Source organism: Carassius carassius, chromosome 13, assembly GCF_963082965.1.
Source record: "Carassius carassius chromosome 13, fCarCar2.1, whole genome shotgun sequence".
Classification (NCBI taxonomy): domain Eukaryota; kingdom Metazoa; phylum Chordata; class Actinopteri; order Cypriniformes; family Cyprinidae; genus Carassius; species Carassius carassius.
Window position 1 is genome coordinate 24,370,376 of NC_081767.1, and position 18,005 is coordinate 24,388,380.

Below are 18,005 nucleotides of genomic sequence, written 5' to 3' on the forward strand. Positions count from 1 at the left end.
AGGGGACCGGCCAGTAGCCCTTTGTGAGGTCGAGGGTCCCTTCCTAAGCGGTCCAGCAACTCGTCGACCCAGGGCATTGGGTAGCTGTCGAACTCATAGACTTCATTAAGGCGGCGGAAGTCTTTACAGAAGCGGAAAAAGATTGCTCGTCAATGTTGGAGGGGTTCCGCATACCGGCTGCCTGACGAAGCGGGCAGGGGAAGGGCTCGAAGGAGGTGGTCAACCACAACACGCTCCACTACCTGGTGTATGGTGGGACCCCCGGCCAGTAGCCAGTGCTGGGCAAGGCGAGAGAGGTTGGCAGCTTGAGCCCAGGCCGGCTGCCGCGGGTCGAAGGGTCCACTCATTGAATAGTTGAGCGGCACTGATCAGCGATAGCCCCATCCGGCCCAGTATCTCCTTCCTCAACTCCACATAGGAAGCGCTTTGTTCCGAAGGAAGCGAGAAGTATGCCCGTTGTGCCTCTCCCGTTAATAGCGGGGCCATGATCCATGCCCACTCGTCCTTGGGCCACGCCTCCCGCATGTCCACGGTTTCGAACATCTGGAGATAGATTGTTACGTCATCGTGCACCGTCATTTTGGGCAGCAACTGGGTTGCTTGGACATGGGGGTCAGGTAGCGGAGCTCTCAGGGCAGTGGCCAGACGGAGCGCGGCGAGCTCACGTTCGGTTTACCCTTGCCAGGAGGCCATGTGCTCCATAATGTGCTGCTGGCAGATGCTCACCTCGGTGAGGTGTTTCAGCAGTTCTTCCATCCTTGGGGGAGGAGCGCCACCTGGGGTAAGCAGAGAAGATACGTGAGCCAAAGGAGAAAAAAGAGAAAAAAAGTCCAAACCAGTCCAAAAGGGGTAACACTGCGTGTGGAAGGGTCGTCGGTGACTTCTCCACCAGTGTGGCGAGGTGAAGAAGGACACGACGTGAGGATGCAGGTAAGTAAGGGTCCGTGCTCTCCCTGTGCGGTGGGGCTGGCGGTCACACACTGATTTCTGTAGAAACAATAGAAGATGGGGGTTAGCCGAGTCTTGTGGAGACATCTCTCACCTCTGTGTTCGTTTGCTGGATTTATGAAGCCAGAGCTTGATGGGGCGCAGGTGTGGCCACTCAGCTCGTGATGAGCAGGTGCAGGTGTGACTGCTCGGTTTCCAGGGCGACACTGATGAGAGCTCGGGACACGTGTCACAATGCACATTTTTAAGTCTTAACATGACAATTTATGTACAGTCGTGGCCAAAAGTTTTGAGAATTACATAAATATTGGAAATTGGAAAAGTTGCTGCTTAAGTTTTTATAATAGCAATTTGCATATACTCCAGAATGTTATGAAGAGTGATCAGATGAATTGCATAGTCCTTCTTTGCCATGAAAATTAACTTAATCCCAAAAAAACCTTTCCACTGCATTTCATTGCTGTCATTAAAGGACCTGCTGAGATCATTTCAGTAATCGTCTTGTTAACTCAGGTGAGAATGTTGACGAGCACAAGGCTGGAGATCATTATGTCAGGCTGATTGGGTTAGAATGGCAGACTTGACATGTTAAAAGGAGGGTGATGCTTGAAATCATTGTTCTTCCATTGTTAACCATGGTGACCTGCAAAGAAACGCGTGCAGCCATCATTGCATTGCATAAAAATGGCTTCACAGGCAAGGATATTGTGGCTACTAAGATTGCACCTAAATCAACAATTTATAAGATCATCAAGAACTTCAAGGAAAGAGGTTCAATTCTTGTAAAGAAGGCTTCAGGGCGTCCAAGAAAGTCCAGCAAGCGCCAGGATCGTCTCCTAAAGAGGATTCAGCTGCGGGATCAGAGTGCCACCAGTGCAGAGCTTGCTCAGGAATGGCAGCAGGCAGGTGTGAGCGCATCTGCACGCACAGTGAGGCGAAGACTTTTGGAAGATGGCCTGGTGTCAAGAAGGGCAGCAAAGAAGCCACTTCTCTCCAAAAAATAACATCAGGGACAGATTGATCTTCTGCAGAAAGTATAGTGAATGGAATGCTGAGGACTGGGGCAAAGTCATATTCTCCGATGAAGCCCCTTTCCGATTGTTTTGGGGCATCTGGAAAAAAGCTTGTCCAGAGAAGAAAAGGTGAGCGCTACCATCAGTCCTGTGTCATGCCAACAGTAAAGCATCCTGACACCATTCATGTGTGGGGTTGCTTCTCATCCAAGGAAGTGGGCTCACTCACAATTCTGCCCAAAAACACAGCCATGAATAAAGAATGGTACCAAAACACCCTCCAACAGCAACTTCTTCCAACAATCCAACAACAGTTTGGTGAAGAACAATGCATTTTCCAGCACGATGGAGCACCGTGCCATAAGGCAAAAGTGATAACTAAGTGGCTCGGGGACCAGAATGTTGAAATTTTGGGTCCATAGCCTGGAAACTCCCCAGATCTTAATCCCGTTGAGAACTTGTGGTCAATCCTCAAGAGGCGGGTGGACAAACAAAAACCTACTAATTCTGACAAACTCCATGAAGTTATTATGAAAGAATGGGTTGCTTTCAGTCAGGATTTGGCCCAGAAGTTGATTGAGCGCATGCCCAGTCGAATTGCAGAGGTCCTGAAAAAGAAGGGCCAACACTGCAAATACTGACTCTTTGCATAAATGTCATGTAATTGTCGATAAAAGCCTTTGAAATGTATGAAGTGCTTGTAATTATATTTCAGTACATCACAGAAACAACTGAAACAAAGATCTAAAAGCAGTTTAGCAGCAAACTTTTTGAAAACTAATATTTATGTAATTCTCAAAACTTTTGGCCACGACTGTAGTCACCAGTGGTGATCTCAACAAAAAATTTCACTTGCTAATTAAACCGTTTTAGACCCAGTCTGAAGCCCTGCTCCAAAATGGAAAAAAAAATTAAAGCATTATAGAAGACTATGGTTTCGTATGTATGAAAAGACAGAAATTTAAGTAGTTTCCAATAATTGTCTATGTCTTTTTATATGGCATCTGTTTAACATCAGTGTGATGATTGCACATCACGGGACTGATCACACACAGTGAATTTTAATGTGCGGCAAAGAGAATAAGAGTTAAGGCCAATGCCAATGTTCACACCAAGGATGATGACTATAACTATAATGTTTTAATAATTGTTCTAATTCTGTGAGAATAAGATGTCCACACCTCAGCTACAACAATAACCTCACAGAGGAACGATATTGTTGGAATCACTTTAAAAAGGTTTTTTCCATTGATAGCTAATCAGAATCTACCCTACTTTAAAAAGCTGGAGCATTTGAAGTGGCAAACAACATCACTGAGGCACACTTGTTATAACATAAAGCCAATATAGGTATTTTATATACAGTAGTTCTGAACAGGCCTTTAGAGTTCATATGGGTTTAAAATGGGGAGTAAATGATGACAGAATTTTATTTAATTTTTTAAGGGAATTGTTCTATAAATCAGTGCAACTTTAATGGTTGTGAATGACTTTCATTTGATTTTCAAATTTTCTCTGCCCTCTTTCTGGACAGGGGTCTGTGTGTGCCCAGCCATGCCCATTCGGCAAATATGGGATCAATTGCAGCAAGGAATGCTCGTGCCGCAATGGAGGACTGTGTGACCACATTACAGGACAGTGTCAGTGTATTGCAGGATACAGTGGCCACAGGTATAATAAATACCCAGTTCTGAACTTATTTAGGTTATTGTTCCTCTGTGTCTTTAAAAAACTACCACAAAGGCAGTTTGTTAACAAGCCTGCAAAATTGGTTGCTGAATAATTGATTATGTTTTTTGTTTTTTTTACTGCTCTGTTTACATTCCTTGTGTCCACTGATCCCACTCCAAGAACCATACTGTTCTGTTAAGTTTCTGCCCATTAATTACCAGTAATGGAGTTTTATTAGGATCCGATTGAAATTGCTCAGTGCCTGTATTTCCCCGTGTCTTCTGCAGCAGCTTAGGGTTTATTAGCGCAGTAAAGTGATTGTCTGCAGAATGAAAAAACTTTCAGGACAGACACTTCTTATCCTCTAATATATAACAGAATTGCACTCATTTATTTGGTCTGTGACAGGTGAATTAGCCCAGTAGGAATAATCTCAGATTGCGTTAGTACCCGCTCCTCCCTTCCCCTAAGTTCCTCTCACACCAGTCTCAACTGATACAAACAATGCTGGTGTAATTTTAACATGAAACATACCTAGTCCATTTTATAATTTAATTGAGCTATTTATCTGTCTCCTAATGGCTTCTTTGGACACTCAAGATTGATGTTCTGCCAGGATTGTATATTGAAGATCTTGTAGAAGTCGTTGTTCTTTAAGCCACTTTGCTATTCAACAGAGAGAATGAGCCTGGCTTTAATTGTATTCACAGTAATTAATGACTGCAGTCTTAGTTTGCTGTCGCCCCAGGTGAAGCCAAGTGGCTGATGAACCTAAGGTACCAAAGAAGATGCCCAAAGCATTGACTCTTGACCCTTAGATTAGAATAACACTGTAGTCTACTAATTCTGCTTGTGTTATTCTGACAGGCTCCTTTTTCTTACAGAGCTGCTCTGAATAATGAATAATACATGTATATACAAAATGTTGCTTTGGGGTTTTCTTCCTTCTGTAAACTGTTTGAAATGTCCCCAGGTGCCAGGAAGAGTGTCCGGTCGGTACATACGGACCACATTGTGCCCTTCACTGTGACTGTCAGAATGGGGCCAAGTGTTACCACATCAGTGGAGCGTGTTTGTGTGACACAGGATTCAAAGGGCCTCACTGCCAGGACAGGTTCTGTCCACCAGGCCTCTACGGCCTCATCTGTGACAAATACTGCCCATGTAACGCCACCAACACATTTAGGTAAAACATGCTACCACACGCGAATGCACCCACTAGAATGAAAACCTTGGAATTGACAAGAATCAATAGACTAGGAATGCATATTGGTAGCTTAATGTTTATCAGATAGTATTACAGATTTTTTTTTTTTTTATGATTAGCAAACATTGGATATTTAATTCTGCATGCTCATATGTCACATTTTTACAGTTATATCATCTTTATTATCATTTAATGCTCAATATGATTTAACAATTTAATATTTAATACTATTAAATGTAATCTTCAGCAATCTAAAACTTAATTTTTCCATGTTGAATGTAAAAATATAGTGAACTTTAAATTGATTTGTAGCATTTAAATCAATTGTAGTAATTTTTTATTTAGTCATTTAATTAGTTTATTAGTTTAATTTAGAGAAAATAGTAAATAATTTTAATATTGGCCATAATGTGAAAATAATTTTGTGTTAGAATTATGCAGTAATTTAATTACTGCAATATCAGTGCATTTCTACAATGCACTTTATTTCCTTGCAAAGGAATTTATATGTCTAAAACTAGTATAAACCATTTTTTTTAAACCAGTATATTACTGGATGCATTGTATCTAAGGCTGTCAATTGACTAAACATTATTTGAATTTATTACATTAATTACATGATATTCTTATTAATCATATTAACTGTATACGTATATATTAATATTTGCTGAGAAAAGCCACCAAATTAAGACAATATTATGGCAGACAAATAAATCATGAAATAAACAGTGCAAAAAAATACTTTACAAGTCAAATTACTGTTTGTTTTGTTTTTTTTCCATATCATTTGTCATTTTCAATGCATTTTTTGTATTTCTTCTGTGCCATTCTTTTCTGTATATTCAATGCAAAGGTATGACTCAGAAGACATGGTTCAATGTCATTAATTATACTAAATTACAACACCAATTAGGTCATAATTGAATAACTTCACACTTTGAAGATAACAATTCAGCGAAGTTATTTCATACAAACAATAAATCTTTGTGGAGTCCCCTATGATTAAACTGAACTTTCAGTCCTACAATCATCACTTTTCTAGCCAATTCTTCTCGAGTTAACCTCTGGAGCCATTGGTGAGTAAAGAGCTCCATTTGAGTCCATTTGACTTAATTTGACTTGCAAGTAAAAATTTGAACACCTTTCAACAGTAGCATAGCACTTGCTCTTTATCGTGACCTGTGCTTCATTCATTATTTCTTAGCCACATTCCTGGCTAATGCAATGTTAATGCCTGGTGTGGGTAGATTAGGCCCTGAGACACTGGGGCTCATTACTACGAAGGAGAGAAAGGACATCCCATTTATCTGAGTTGAGCTCACAGACACAAGGATGGATGGACTCAAATGGTTTTAGTCCTCAGATTTGGCTCCCTTGTTCTGGAAGCCAAAGTATTTCTGTTTAGATGTCATATACACAACGTATCTTTAGGCATATTTGTATCTAAATGTCAATATGTCTTCTTTTTTTTTAGCTGCCACCCGCTGACAGGTGAATGCTTGTGTACAGCAGGATGGACGGGTCTATACTGCAATGAGACCTGTCCCCCTGGTTACTATGGAGAAGGATGTAGTGTGCCGTGCCAGTGTACTAATGGAGCAGACTGCCACAGTCTTACTGGGGCCTGTATCTGTGCCCCAGGCTACACAGTGAGTCCATGTTTATCATTTATCAGTGTCTACATTCATTAAATACTAGTTAATCCTGCCATTCTGAAATACTGCCACATGAAATTGACTGCTGAGCATTGATGATTATAGCTGCTTATGTTCGGATCTAAAGGTTGGTCTTTTTTCATATGCCCTGACATATAGGCCCCTATACACCTGGCATTAACATCACTCAAACCTCTCATTTGTAGCGTAAACACAGATACATCCTAGACAACAGTTATAGACCACCTACCAACCAGTCTATAAAGCACTGCATCAAGAAAAAGGATTTTAATTGTCGACTACATATGGCTTTACAATATCTGCCAGATCTAAAAAATGTTTGTACGAATACATTTTTGGGCTGTTAATAATTTAAACTGCTTAATCAAATTAATTCAATTATATACAAGGTAATCGTGCATGAAAATCCCTGTAGATCAGCAGGTCTAGCACCAACAAACATTACACGTTTAAAGTCGCTTAAATCCCCTTTCTTCCCAATTCTGATGCTTGGTTTGAACTTCAGCAAGTCATCTTCACCACATCTAGATGCCTAAATGCATTGAGTTGCTGCCATGCGATTGGCTCATTAGCAATTTGTGTTACCAATCAATTGAACAGGTGTACCTTATGTATGTAAATGTGAAATATGTATTTTATTTTGCACTTTTAACACCATGTAGTAACATGCAGTTGTCACATGTTTGGCTGTAGTAAGGAATTGCATGAAGGAATCAACTTTTATAGACACGTGAAACAGTACAGAAATAACCAAACAGAAAATGTCAACTTAAGCCAGGCTCACACTACAGGAGTTTTAAAATCCTAACCGCACACACAAGATTTGAAAATCATGGCGCATCACACACCAGAAGATATTATTAAGTGTCATGCCAGAGGGAGCTCCTCACGTGATCTCACGCAGCAGATCATCACCGATATTTCAGTGATGTTTCCATATGTTCACTAGTGTGCTAGCAACTCCCAGCGCTTCTCTTTCTCCTTGAGGTTGTGATACGTTTTCGACACACTATACAAACTACAAATCTTCAAGAAGCAGTTTCTTCCATCTCCACTGTCCAACGGAGCCATACAGCAGCTGTTTTGCGGTCATGCATTGGCTATTGTGAAAGTACTGACATAATCATATACTGTAGCCTTCATCATCCCGATTTAAATCCTAAATATCAAACAAGTTTGATATTAATCGGGGCGGCCTTGATTTGTGTGCGAGCAGATCAGAAGGTGCAAGATTCGATCCAAGCTTTAGACTAGATCAGGACTAGAAGGAACTAAGGATATTTAAACACTGGGATTAATAAGATAAATGACAAGATAACAGGTGAGCAGAATTAACTAATCAGAACACAGGAAAACTGAGAGCATGTTATAGGCTTTATGACATTAGTCAGACTGTGCTTTTGCGACACGCGTTGCAGATGAGCAGCTGAGCATCTCTTCAGCAAGCCCCTTCACTGAAAGTAACTGAAAGTAAGACGCAGGCGTTCAACACACAATCATCTTCATTAAAAGTAGTCAGACTTATCCCTCCAGTGCTGATGTCGCAAGCTCTACTATTGCAGTCTTTGATCTTGAAATGAGCTGATAATTAATACAATGCGGTGTTTATGAAATTACCAGGTATAAACAGGCCCAAAAAGACCATACATGCAACCCTCCCAACAAAATCCGATCACAGTTGGTCACAGGAGGCACATTTGTGACACAGGTGCAAACAGCAATCTTGTCTAACTGTTTGTGATCGGATGACCTTAGAAAATACCTAGTCTAAACAGGGCCATTGATGTGACATATGAAGGTGGCAGAATTCATAATTACATAATAAAGGTGTAAAAAAATTTATTTTAATTGAAAACTGGAAGCATCTTTCAAAGAACATTTCTAGTCAGCACTTGATCTTTCTGTGAAAAGTTTTTGTGTCCTCATACTTAAAGCAGAAGTGTCAGCGAATACTGTTTATTGCTTTGAAAATGATCTCTATAGTGCTTTCCACACACACACACACACACACACACATAAACACATTACCTCCTGCAGGGAGGCTGGGAACAAGGTGAGAGTTTCTTCAGTGAGTTCACTAATGCTGATTTCACAATGCTTGTGTCTTATTATGCAGCAGGTTTAGACTTAACACAAATACCTTGCCAAACAGAAAAAACGCTAGATACAAAGACTCCAAAATAGATTGTGATTTCTAGACAAGACTCTATGACATTAATAACAAATTAACATGAAAAATGACATAAATAATGTTTTGCTATCCAGTTGGTTACACATGGCACACAGTCTACCTGGCTTCTTGTTCTGTGAATGAACAAAGGGGATGCTAAAATGAAAGTGATAAGATGCAAGGAAAGAGCATGAGAAAGACAGATAGAGAGATGATCATATCAGTAATCAGGATTTATTTTAGAGAGATGTTAAAATAGATGGATAACTCGTTCTTTTGCTTCACTGAATGCGTCATAGTATTGCTTACAGTCCTGTTCATCTTGTTCGTCCTCAGTAACAAATATACTTTCCTTTAGAGCCAGTAGACTGAAAATTGGAAAACTAAGAGAAACTAAAATAATTGTTTGGGAGTAACTCAAATTAAAAGTGGCACTAGCAACTTTACTCAATTAAAGGAATAGTTCACCCAGAAATTACAATTTTGACCATTTAAATGGTATTGTAGCGTAAGTGTAGCTAGCAACTTTTTGCTAAGTTGTAATGTAACATACATTTTCAGTAGCATCACTTAAAGTTATAAGTAGCATGGAAAGCTGCAGTTTCAGACCAGATGTGCTGGTAGTACCACGTTGAAGCACACATGCCACATTCATGTGTGCTTTGATGACAATTCACTTTGATACACAGATGTACTAGTAGGAATTTCAATGCTTTAAAATAAGGTTCATTACCAAAACTCTTGTAGATACTGTATGAATGACCACAAATGAATGACCACTAATTTAGCATTTTTCTAAAGTATAAAAATAAAATATTATTATGGTAACACTACACAATAAGGTTTCATTAGTTAATGTTAGTTAATGGAAATACAGTAATTCATTGTCGGTTCATGTTAATTCACAGTGCATTAACTAATGTTAACAAGCACAACTTTTGATTTTAACAATGCATTAATTAATGCTGAAATTAACATTGACTAAGATTAATAAATGCTGTAGAAGTATTGTTAATTCTTATTTTGTGTTACCTAAAGTAGTCAAATAATATTAACTAATCAACCTGATTGTAAAGTTTTACCATTATTATAATATATATTATTATTTATTTCAACTGAAAAATTACTGGAATATAAGAATGTTTTGTCATGTTGTTTCCAGTATGATTTAAGAATTATCCATAGAGCCATCTTGTGCTTCAGTGGGCAGGAAAACATCTGAACTTTGGTACAAAGAAGTTAACGGTTAGTGTAAATTTGCTTATTAATATTAATTATAGTATTTTTTTCTTGTTGTTATTGTTTTATCCTGAAACTATTTTAAATCAATTAAAATAAATTAAATAAATTGATGCATTTAGCAGACGCTTTTATCCGAAGCGACTTACAGTGCATTCAGGCTATCAATTTTTATCTATTTTCCTATTTATTTTACTGAATCCCAGATTTTTAATGTTTTTTTGTTTGTTTGTTTTTTTGTACCTTATTTTATGTGAAATGTACTATTCAAAGCTTGAAGACATTTCTAGCTCTTTGAATGTACAAAAAATTGTGTTAACGTTATTACAAAGTGAATATTTAAGGATATTAATTTGTTTCCAACATGCTGTGAGAATTATCCACATGGCATTTTGCACTTCAATAGAAAAAATGACTTTTTGTACAAAGAAGCTCACATGATCAGTGTAATAAATTAGCTTATCAATATTAATTAGAATATTTAGAAATTTTTCTTTGTGTTTTTTTTTTAATCCTACAACTGATTATTTTAAGATTTAAAATCAAATTCTGAATCCCATATTTTCAATTTCCAGACCTCACTGAATATGAAAATATGTCATTTGACGCTTGAAAACATTTCAAACTTGTTGAATGTACTAATGATTTGTGTTAATTTTATAATTAAGCAAATCTTTCAGAAAATTTAACCTCTAAACATAAGTCTTTCTTTAACCTGCTTTTAAAAGAGTTTAGTCACCCAGTTGAATGAGTGCTCTCAGGCCCGTGTCAGTGTAATCTGGAGCATACACGGGTCTCACTAAATCCCTGTGGTCATTTGTGAGCCAGAGACTCTTTTACCTCCTCCAACCCATTCACCAGTAAATTGCAGGTCTTCTTAAAAGTCTTTTTTGCCCCATATTCGGCTGCCTGCACCGATAGTATTAAGTCTTTTTTTCCGTAGAACAGAACTGCCATTGTTAGCAGTCTGCTTGCTGTCACTTTTGAGTGGAACAAAGATAACTGCACGATGAAAAATTAATCCACAGATGTAAGTTTATCATGTGAGTAGTGGATGGACGAGTAAAGCAGAGGTAGAATATTTGAAATGGGGAATACAATGGGGAAATGTGGGAGAGAGAGAATGAAAAGAAAGAGAGCATAAAAGGAGGCAGGAGGCATGCAGCACACTGCCATTACCCCACTAATTGGGAGTCTAAATCATTTTGTCAGCTGTCAGTCAGAGCCAGGGATAAGGCAAAAAGACACCAGTGGCCAGCCCTGGGATACAGGTTGTTTGGCTGGGGAACAGGGTTTAAGAACTCAGTGTCTGTCAGTCAGCAGCAATGGTTTTCTGGGGGATGGATGGAGGTGCCGAAGGCCAGGGGCTGTCAAATCATTAATGCAACTGGGGAAAGCGGGCATTTAGCTTTGAGTATCCACTACTACACTTGGTGTGATTGCAACAAGGACACAAGCTACACACGTGGTTGATGAGGTGTTATGGGTGGTTTTAGCACATTTTTAGGGTGTAGGGTGTTTTAGATGGTTGCCATTCTATTGCGAGGCTATCATGGGTGGTTGCCAGAGTGTTGCTATGTGGTTGTTCAAATGTTCTGGGTGGTTTAGCACAGTGTTATATGGTTGCCAAATTGTTCTAGCTGGCTGCCAAGGAGTTATGTGTGGTTTTATTACATTGCTATACTTTTGCTATGCTACTGTGTGTGGTTGCCAGGGTGTTGCTACAGTTGATAGCAGTTGATATATTGTTGTAGGTAGTTGCCAGGGCAAAATTGGTTTAATTTCTTTCTCAATTCATCTGTGTGTTTTTCAGAGTGACGACTGTTCCCAAACCTGCAAATCTGGACTATACGGTACTAACTGCACTTCCACCTGCCACTGCCACAACCAGGCATCCTGCTCACCAATCGATGGCTCCTGCATCTGTAAAGAAGGTACAGCATAATGTGGTCTCCTTCTTCTTTTTATCCTTATTCCCCCATTTTCCTTATAGACATGAATAGTGAGTGAGCCATGAGAGACTGAAGGTTTACAGCCCACAAAATTATAGCTTGTCTTGTACAAATAAATCAATAAGCAATCAATGCATGCAATAATATTCTAAGGAAATCTCATAATCTTTACAATCAATTACTCAGCGACTAATTAATCATTTTCTAATTCCCTTTATAACAGATGTCATTGTTTCGAGAATTAACCCTGTCTTTAAATTAAAATTTGGAATGCCTAACAAGACACTACACAATAAAAACACTTTCTGGATATCAGAAAATAGTATATCATATCCCCATCTGTTCTCCATATATCCATTTCTGTCATTATGAGAAAACTGGTGTTTCAATATCAAAGGATCCAAAGTCTCTTCAGGTCACTTTCAAAGGATACATAACCACTTAGTACTTACATGCACATATGGCCTTTTTAGGCTGTAAAAGCATTAAAAAAAATGCAGCATGAATCCACAAGAGCCCTGTGAGTGCTCAGCTTTGGCTGACCGCAGCTAACCATACCTGTGGGATGGCCCTTATTGTTGCATAAACATGGACTCGTCCTTAAAGGCCTGCACCAGCAGAGTATTCATTCAGGTCCCATCAGTTTGGAAGGAAGCTCATTAGAGACAGTACCTTTAAAATCCTCATCCCATTCATAATGCAGAACCCCAGTGTGCCGCACAACTTCTCTGCCTATCCCACTCTGCTCTTATGTTGACCTCAAACCATGCATATATTCAACTCATTGGCTGCTTTGCGGTATGAGCCGATGGAGACCAGAATCCTCTGGCTTCTGTCAAGATATGACCTCACTTCCCCCTCTTCCCTCTCTATTAATTGAACACTGTTATAAACTAGAGAAGGTTTGGCTAGTACTCAAAAAGAGAATGTTAAACCCTCAGTTTTTTAACAAATAAACAACTGAAGGAACCAGTAGACAAGTAGACAAATATATTAATAAATGTCTGTACCATCTCCTTGTGCTTTACAGGTTGGCAGGGAGTAGACTGCTCAATCCTGTGCTCCAGTGGGACTTGGGGATTGAGCTGTAACCAGACTTGTTTATGTGCCAATAATGCGGCTTGTGACCCAATGGACGGCTCTTGTACCTGTACCTCTGGCTGGAGAGGGGAACGCTGCCAGCAGCCCTGCCTCGTGAGTATCTTCCTGGGACTGGCTCCATTGTCTCTTTGCTAGAGACTAGCAGGACTGGCCATTTGATTTATTAATATTTGTCACGACAGGGCAGTTTAAGCTTAGCAAGATGGTTTGTGTATGTGGTTTTTTAGGATGGCACATATGGGCTGGAGTGTCACGAGCGTTGTGACTGTAACCATGCTGATGGATGCGACCCTGTGAGTGGATTCTGTCGCTGTTTGCCAGGATGGACAGGTGAGTGTAAGACCAGTGACATAATCACATCAATATCTTAAAACAGGATTTTATGAAGCAACATAAATACTGGAGTGAATTGCTCACCCACTGTTGAAAGAAGAATCGATGCAATTAAAACACGCAGTGACAGGCACGTAGAATGCATTAAATGTATCAAAATTGACAGTAAAGACTTTACTCATTGAATTAATTCATCAAAGAATCTAAATTAAAAAAAAAAAAGTATCAAGGTTTCCAAAACAAATTTTGCAGCACATCTGTTTTTAACATTCATAATAATAATACATGTTTCTTGAGCACCAAATCAGCATTTTAGAATGATTTCTGAAGGATCATGTGACACTGAAGACTGGAGCAATGACTGCTGAAAATTCAGCTTTGCCCTCACATGAATATATTACATTTTAAAATATATTCAATTAGTAAACCATTATTTTGAATTATAATAATATTTCACCATTTTTACTATATTTATTTATTCAGTTATTTAATTAATGCAGGCTTAGTGGTCAGTGTAAAGTGCTGATTTCAAACATTAAAAATATTACCAACCCCAAACATTTAATTTTTAGAAGCCCACTTGAGCTTCACCTCAGCGTCAGGGGCAAGTCAAATGAGCGCAGAAAAGCTACAGCAGCCAAATGAGCTTCAGTAGAACAACTGTGAACTGTGGTCTGATGAGATATTGTTAGACTATTTGTCAGTAAAACACACTGTCCTATCAGCCGTTTTACTGTGCTCACAGCGCACACTCTTCAACAGTGCGCAGATATGTGGCGCACGCTCTATATCACTTCATCATAAATAACCCGCACAAGAAACTTTGAGCATAGGCTACATACCTCATTCTGTCGTAAGCTAAGTCATAAAATCACCAAAAACTGCATGCACCAGAACATCTCTCAAGTGCATGTACTAAAATATATTCTGTAATTCGAGATTACCATATAAAGCACAAGATGATATGTATTTTTTATTTATACTAGAAAATGAAATATGCGAAAATGAAAACATTTGAATGCATAAAAGAACTCATTTTATATTCTGGCATTTATGACTGTTGACTTCGGCCTTTTTCAAATTTCTAAAAATCTAGGAGTATGCAATGCTGGAGAGCAAGCATTTGGGAGTTTCTACAAGCTGAATAAACAATAAAGCTATAGTGAGCCCCTTTATTAAAATACCTGGAGGTGAGAAATAATACAAAAAAAATCTAATTTACAAATATCTCAATTACAGTTAAATAGAAATTAATTGTACTCAGTTGTGTTTTAGGCACTAAAACAGTCCAGTACACTATAATCAAACATATTTTTATGTTGAAATAATGAAGATTATTGTGCCACACCAGACTGGTTGCTGGCCCCTCCCTGACCACCCCTATAAAAAACATCCTGGCTCTGCCACTGAGTATTAAGCATCATAAACACATCTTTTTGGCAAGAACCAGACATGGGTGTCATGTAGGGTAAATACTTTTTTTTTATGGGAAATAATTTGTATTTAACAAAATTACAATTTAATAATAACGTCAGAAATTTATAATTATATAATGTTTCCTTTCCACGATTATTCAAACAGTGATTAAATTATATATAGAGAGTGACATTATCACTAACATTGATCTATCGCGAGTTTAAGCACTCTCAAGATTCAAGTTATTCCTATAGTTATTGTTTCGGCTGATTTTCTCAAAAAAAAAAAAAAAAAACTATCGTTATAATTACTAAAGCTGTATAAACTGTGAAATTAATCTCTTACTCTGTACATACATCTGCGCTTTGTTGTTTATGATGAGGTAATTGGCAAGAGCCAGGATTTCAGTCAACAAACGTACACGCGCTCAACAAAACTGATGAGTTTCAGCAAGGACTCATCTAAACGCTTCTGTTTTGCAATTTCATTCCTAAACTCAACAGAATTGTGTGTGATTGGTTAAAATGCGCAACACTGTAAAATGGCTAAAATAAAATACGGCGCAAATTGAGAAGATCTTAATTTAACAATGCATTCGACACTGTCTATTCATATTCACTTTGATAGCAACAGACGTAATAGATTTTATTTGTTTGAGCAGGGGCATTTTTTTGTCCAATTAAGTGCCATTTTTGCCCCAAGTCCCCATACTCTCCGCCTATGCACTCGGTGTACCAACTTGTTTTGTTGCTTTGCAAGTAGCTTCCCATTTAATGGTGTCCCACAGTTTTGTGTGAAACTCATAATAGTTTTTTGTAACTGGTGCATTAACGGTGCTGCATCCGAAAACTCTAAAATGGTTCCTTCAGACGCAGCATTCCAAGGCATGAAAGCATCAAGGCACCTTCTTCTGATCGAAATTTTGAAGGCAGCATAGATGTATCCTTCGCTGCTTTTGATAAATCAGTATTATAGTAATTTAATATTAGTTTAGTTATCACAAAAACTCGTTCTATTTTGTTATAGATCATTAAACTGTTATTCTGCCTCAGAAGTCTGTCCGAAATGTTTCCGCGGGTTGAAGCAAACCCAATAATGTGATATTTAGCCACGGGAACATGAATTTTACTGGAGGATACCCGGCGTAATTACATTTTTACTGGGGAACCCCCCTCAAAACGCGATTGGGCTAGTTTTGAGTAGCAATTGGGCAGGTTTTGTTGCGAAAACCTGGCAACCCTGACATACCAGGATATTCTAAGCGGACCCGTCGAGTAATGAGCCGATCGTACAAGTGAGGGAGACCTCCCCCACATTAGGCGCAGTTTTTAAATTACAGCGAACTGCAAAAAGCAATACTCCAAAAGTGTGAAGCGGTGCTATGTAATGCATCCGAACAGCACTGATGAATGTGTTCTCGGCTTCCGCCACATGTAAAGTGTTAAACAGAGCAAATCGCTTGATGATTTTTTTTAAAGGGATAGTTCACCCAAAAAAAATTGAAAATTCAAACCTGTAGCTATGAATTTCTTTCTATTGTGGAGCATAAAAAAGAAATAATTTGAGAAATTCAATAATTTTTTTGTTCATACAGTAGAAATCAAGGGTAACCAAAATGGTTTGGTAACATTCTACAAAATATATTTTGTTCCACAGAAGAAAGTCATACGGATTTGGAACGACATGAGGGTGAGAAAATGACAGATTTTATTAGCAGTAAATGTTCTGCATACTTGCTCAGAATCATTGTTTCACTGTAAAGTGCATTTCTATGTGACAAAAATGCATTAAGTTTGTTGCATTCAGCAATTCTGAATTCAGCGATATCTGTCAATATTTGTTTCTGTCCTGTTTTATTTATTCATTTATTTACTCCAATTGAAGGCCTTATAACCCAGTAAAACATTCATCGGGGAACTCGTGGGCCGGATACGTCCAGGGCCAAATTTTAACCCAGTCCAACCCTGCCTACACACACTGCAAAATACACTTGCAGGAAATATAATTCACAAATATTAAAATCAGCTATGTTTTTAAATGTATAAAATTCCACTAATGTTGTGTGAGGGAATCATAAGTATAAATATTAATTATTTTTTAATTAAATTAAATTAATTAAATTAAATTACAGAAGCCAAAGCAAATTTAAGAAAAAAAAAATATATGGAAATACGTATTTCATATTAAGTAATTTTTTCTACCCACTTGCATAAAATAAAACATTAAATTCAGATGCTGCTTGCTCAAGCTGTGTGAAACAGACTTACTGCTAGTAGTAATATTGCTTCTAATCATTATAAGAATCAACTGGTGGAATTTTGAAGATTTTGTGGTGTCGCAAGATACCACAGTTTGTCTTCATGAAACATAATATACAGTATAATATCCACCCAGAAGCATCTGCTGTGGTTTATTGTTAGAATGTAATGGATTTTCCAATAAAATATTGCAGTATTAATTTTTAAAGTAATCCAGAAATAATAAAACCAGTGTTTGTTAATCTTTTGGCTGCCTTCATCTCGAAGGAAAATTAATTATTTATTATAATAATTATGAAATATTATTATGAAAACATATGAAATCATATTTTATTTCAATAGCAAAGCAATAACACATTTTTATTTCAGCTCCTGCTTATGTTGTATGTTAAATTAAACTGATTCTACATTTGTGTGTTTACATTGTTCAGATTATTCTACACGGGATGACCATGCCTCTAAAAGATGTTATCATGGGACACATAGCCTGCAGGCAGATTAATATGAGATCTCTGAAAGCATGAAGCATTTATAATAACTGTTGCTGAACATGTTACCTAATTAAACTGCACTGACCCAGAATGAAGCAATCGTTTTGCAGTTTGCATATATGGCTTTCACACTGCGCTAACACCTTCTGTTGCAGCAGTCCCAGCACTGTGTGTCCAAGAAAGAGATATGAGAGGCAGTGGACATGTTTGAATATCACAGAAGGGCTGTGTTTACAAGTTCTTCAGCATTTGAACATGTTATACAAGAAGCGAAATGGAGCAGGTTGAGAAGGAAGATGTGGCTTTGCCTGCAGGCCCTCCATAACTCTCTCCATTCAGGTCTTTAAATTCCGACCATGTGTACTGGAAAATGATGTGGCTTTCATTATCTGCAAGAAGGAGCCAACTACGCAGAAATCTCACGCTCTGTATCCTGCCCAGGTCTCCGCCATCTGCCAGGCCTAATGGAGTCACCAGGGTGCAAATAGGCCTCCAAGACTGCGAGCGTCTGAACAAAGAGACTATGCGGA

General features: G+C 38.3%; 1 protein-coding gene across 4 annotated transcripts in view; it reads left to right on the plus strand.

Moving 5' to 3' along the window:
* LOC132156160 (multiple epidermal growth factor-like domains protein 11) overlaps positions 1 to 18,005 on the plus strand; it is a 133,899-nt gene that overhangs the window by 95,809 nt on the left and 20,085 nt on the right. For all 4 annotated transcript variants that reach the window (XM_059565048.1, XM_059565051.1, XM_059565050.1 and 1 more), the window contains 6 exons: positions 3,496 to 3,632; positions 4,606 to 4,818; positions 6,314 to 6,488; positions 11,738 to 11,858; positions 12,907 to 13,070; positions 13,205 to 13,307. In XM_059565048.1, the coding sequence (XP_059421031.1) occupies positions 3,496 to 3,632; positions 4,606 to 4,818; positions 6,314 to 6,488; positions 11,738 to 11,858; positions 12,907 to 13,070; positions 13,205 to 13,307 (913 nt within the window). The remainder of the gene's footprint in view (positions 1 to 3,495; positions 3,633 to 4,605; positions 4,819 to 6,313; positions 6,489 to 11,737; positions 11,859 to 12,906; positions 13,071 to 13,204; positions 13,308 to 18,005) is intronic.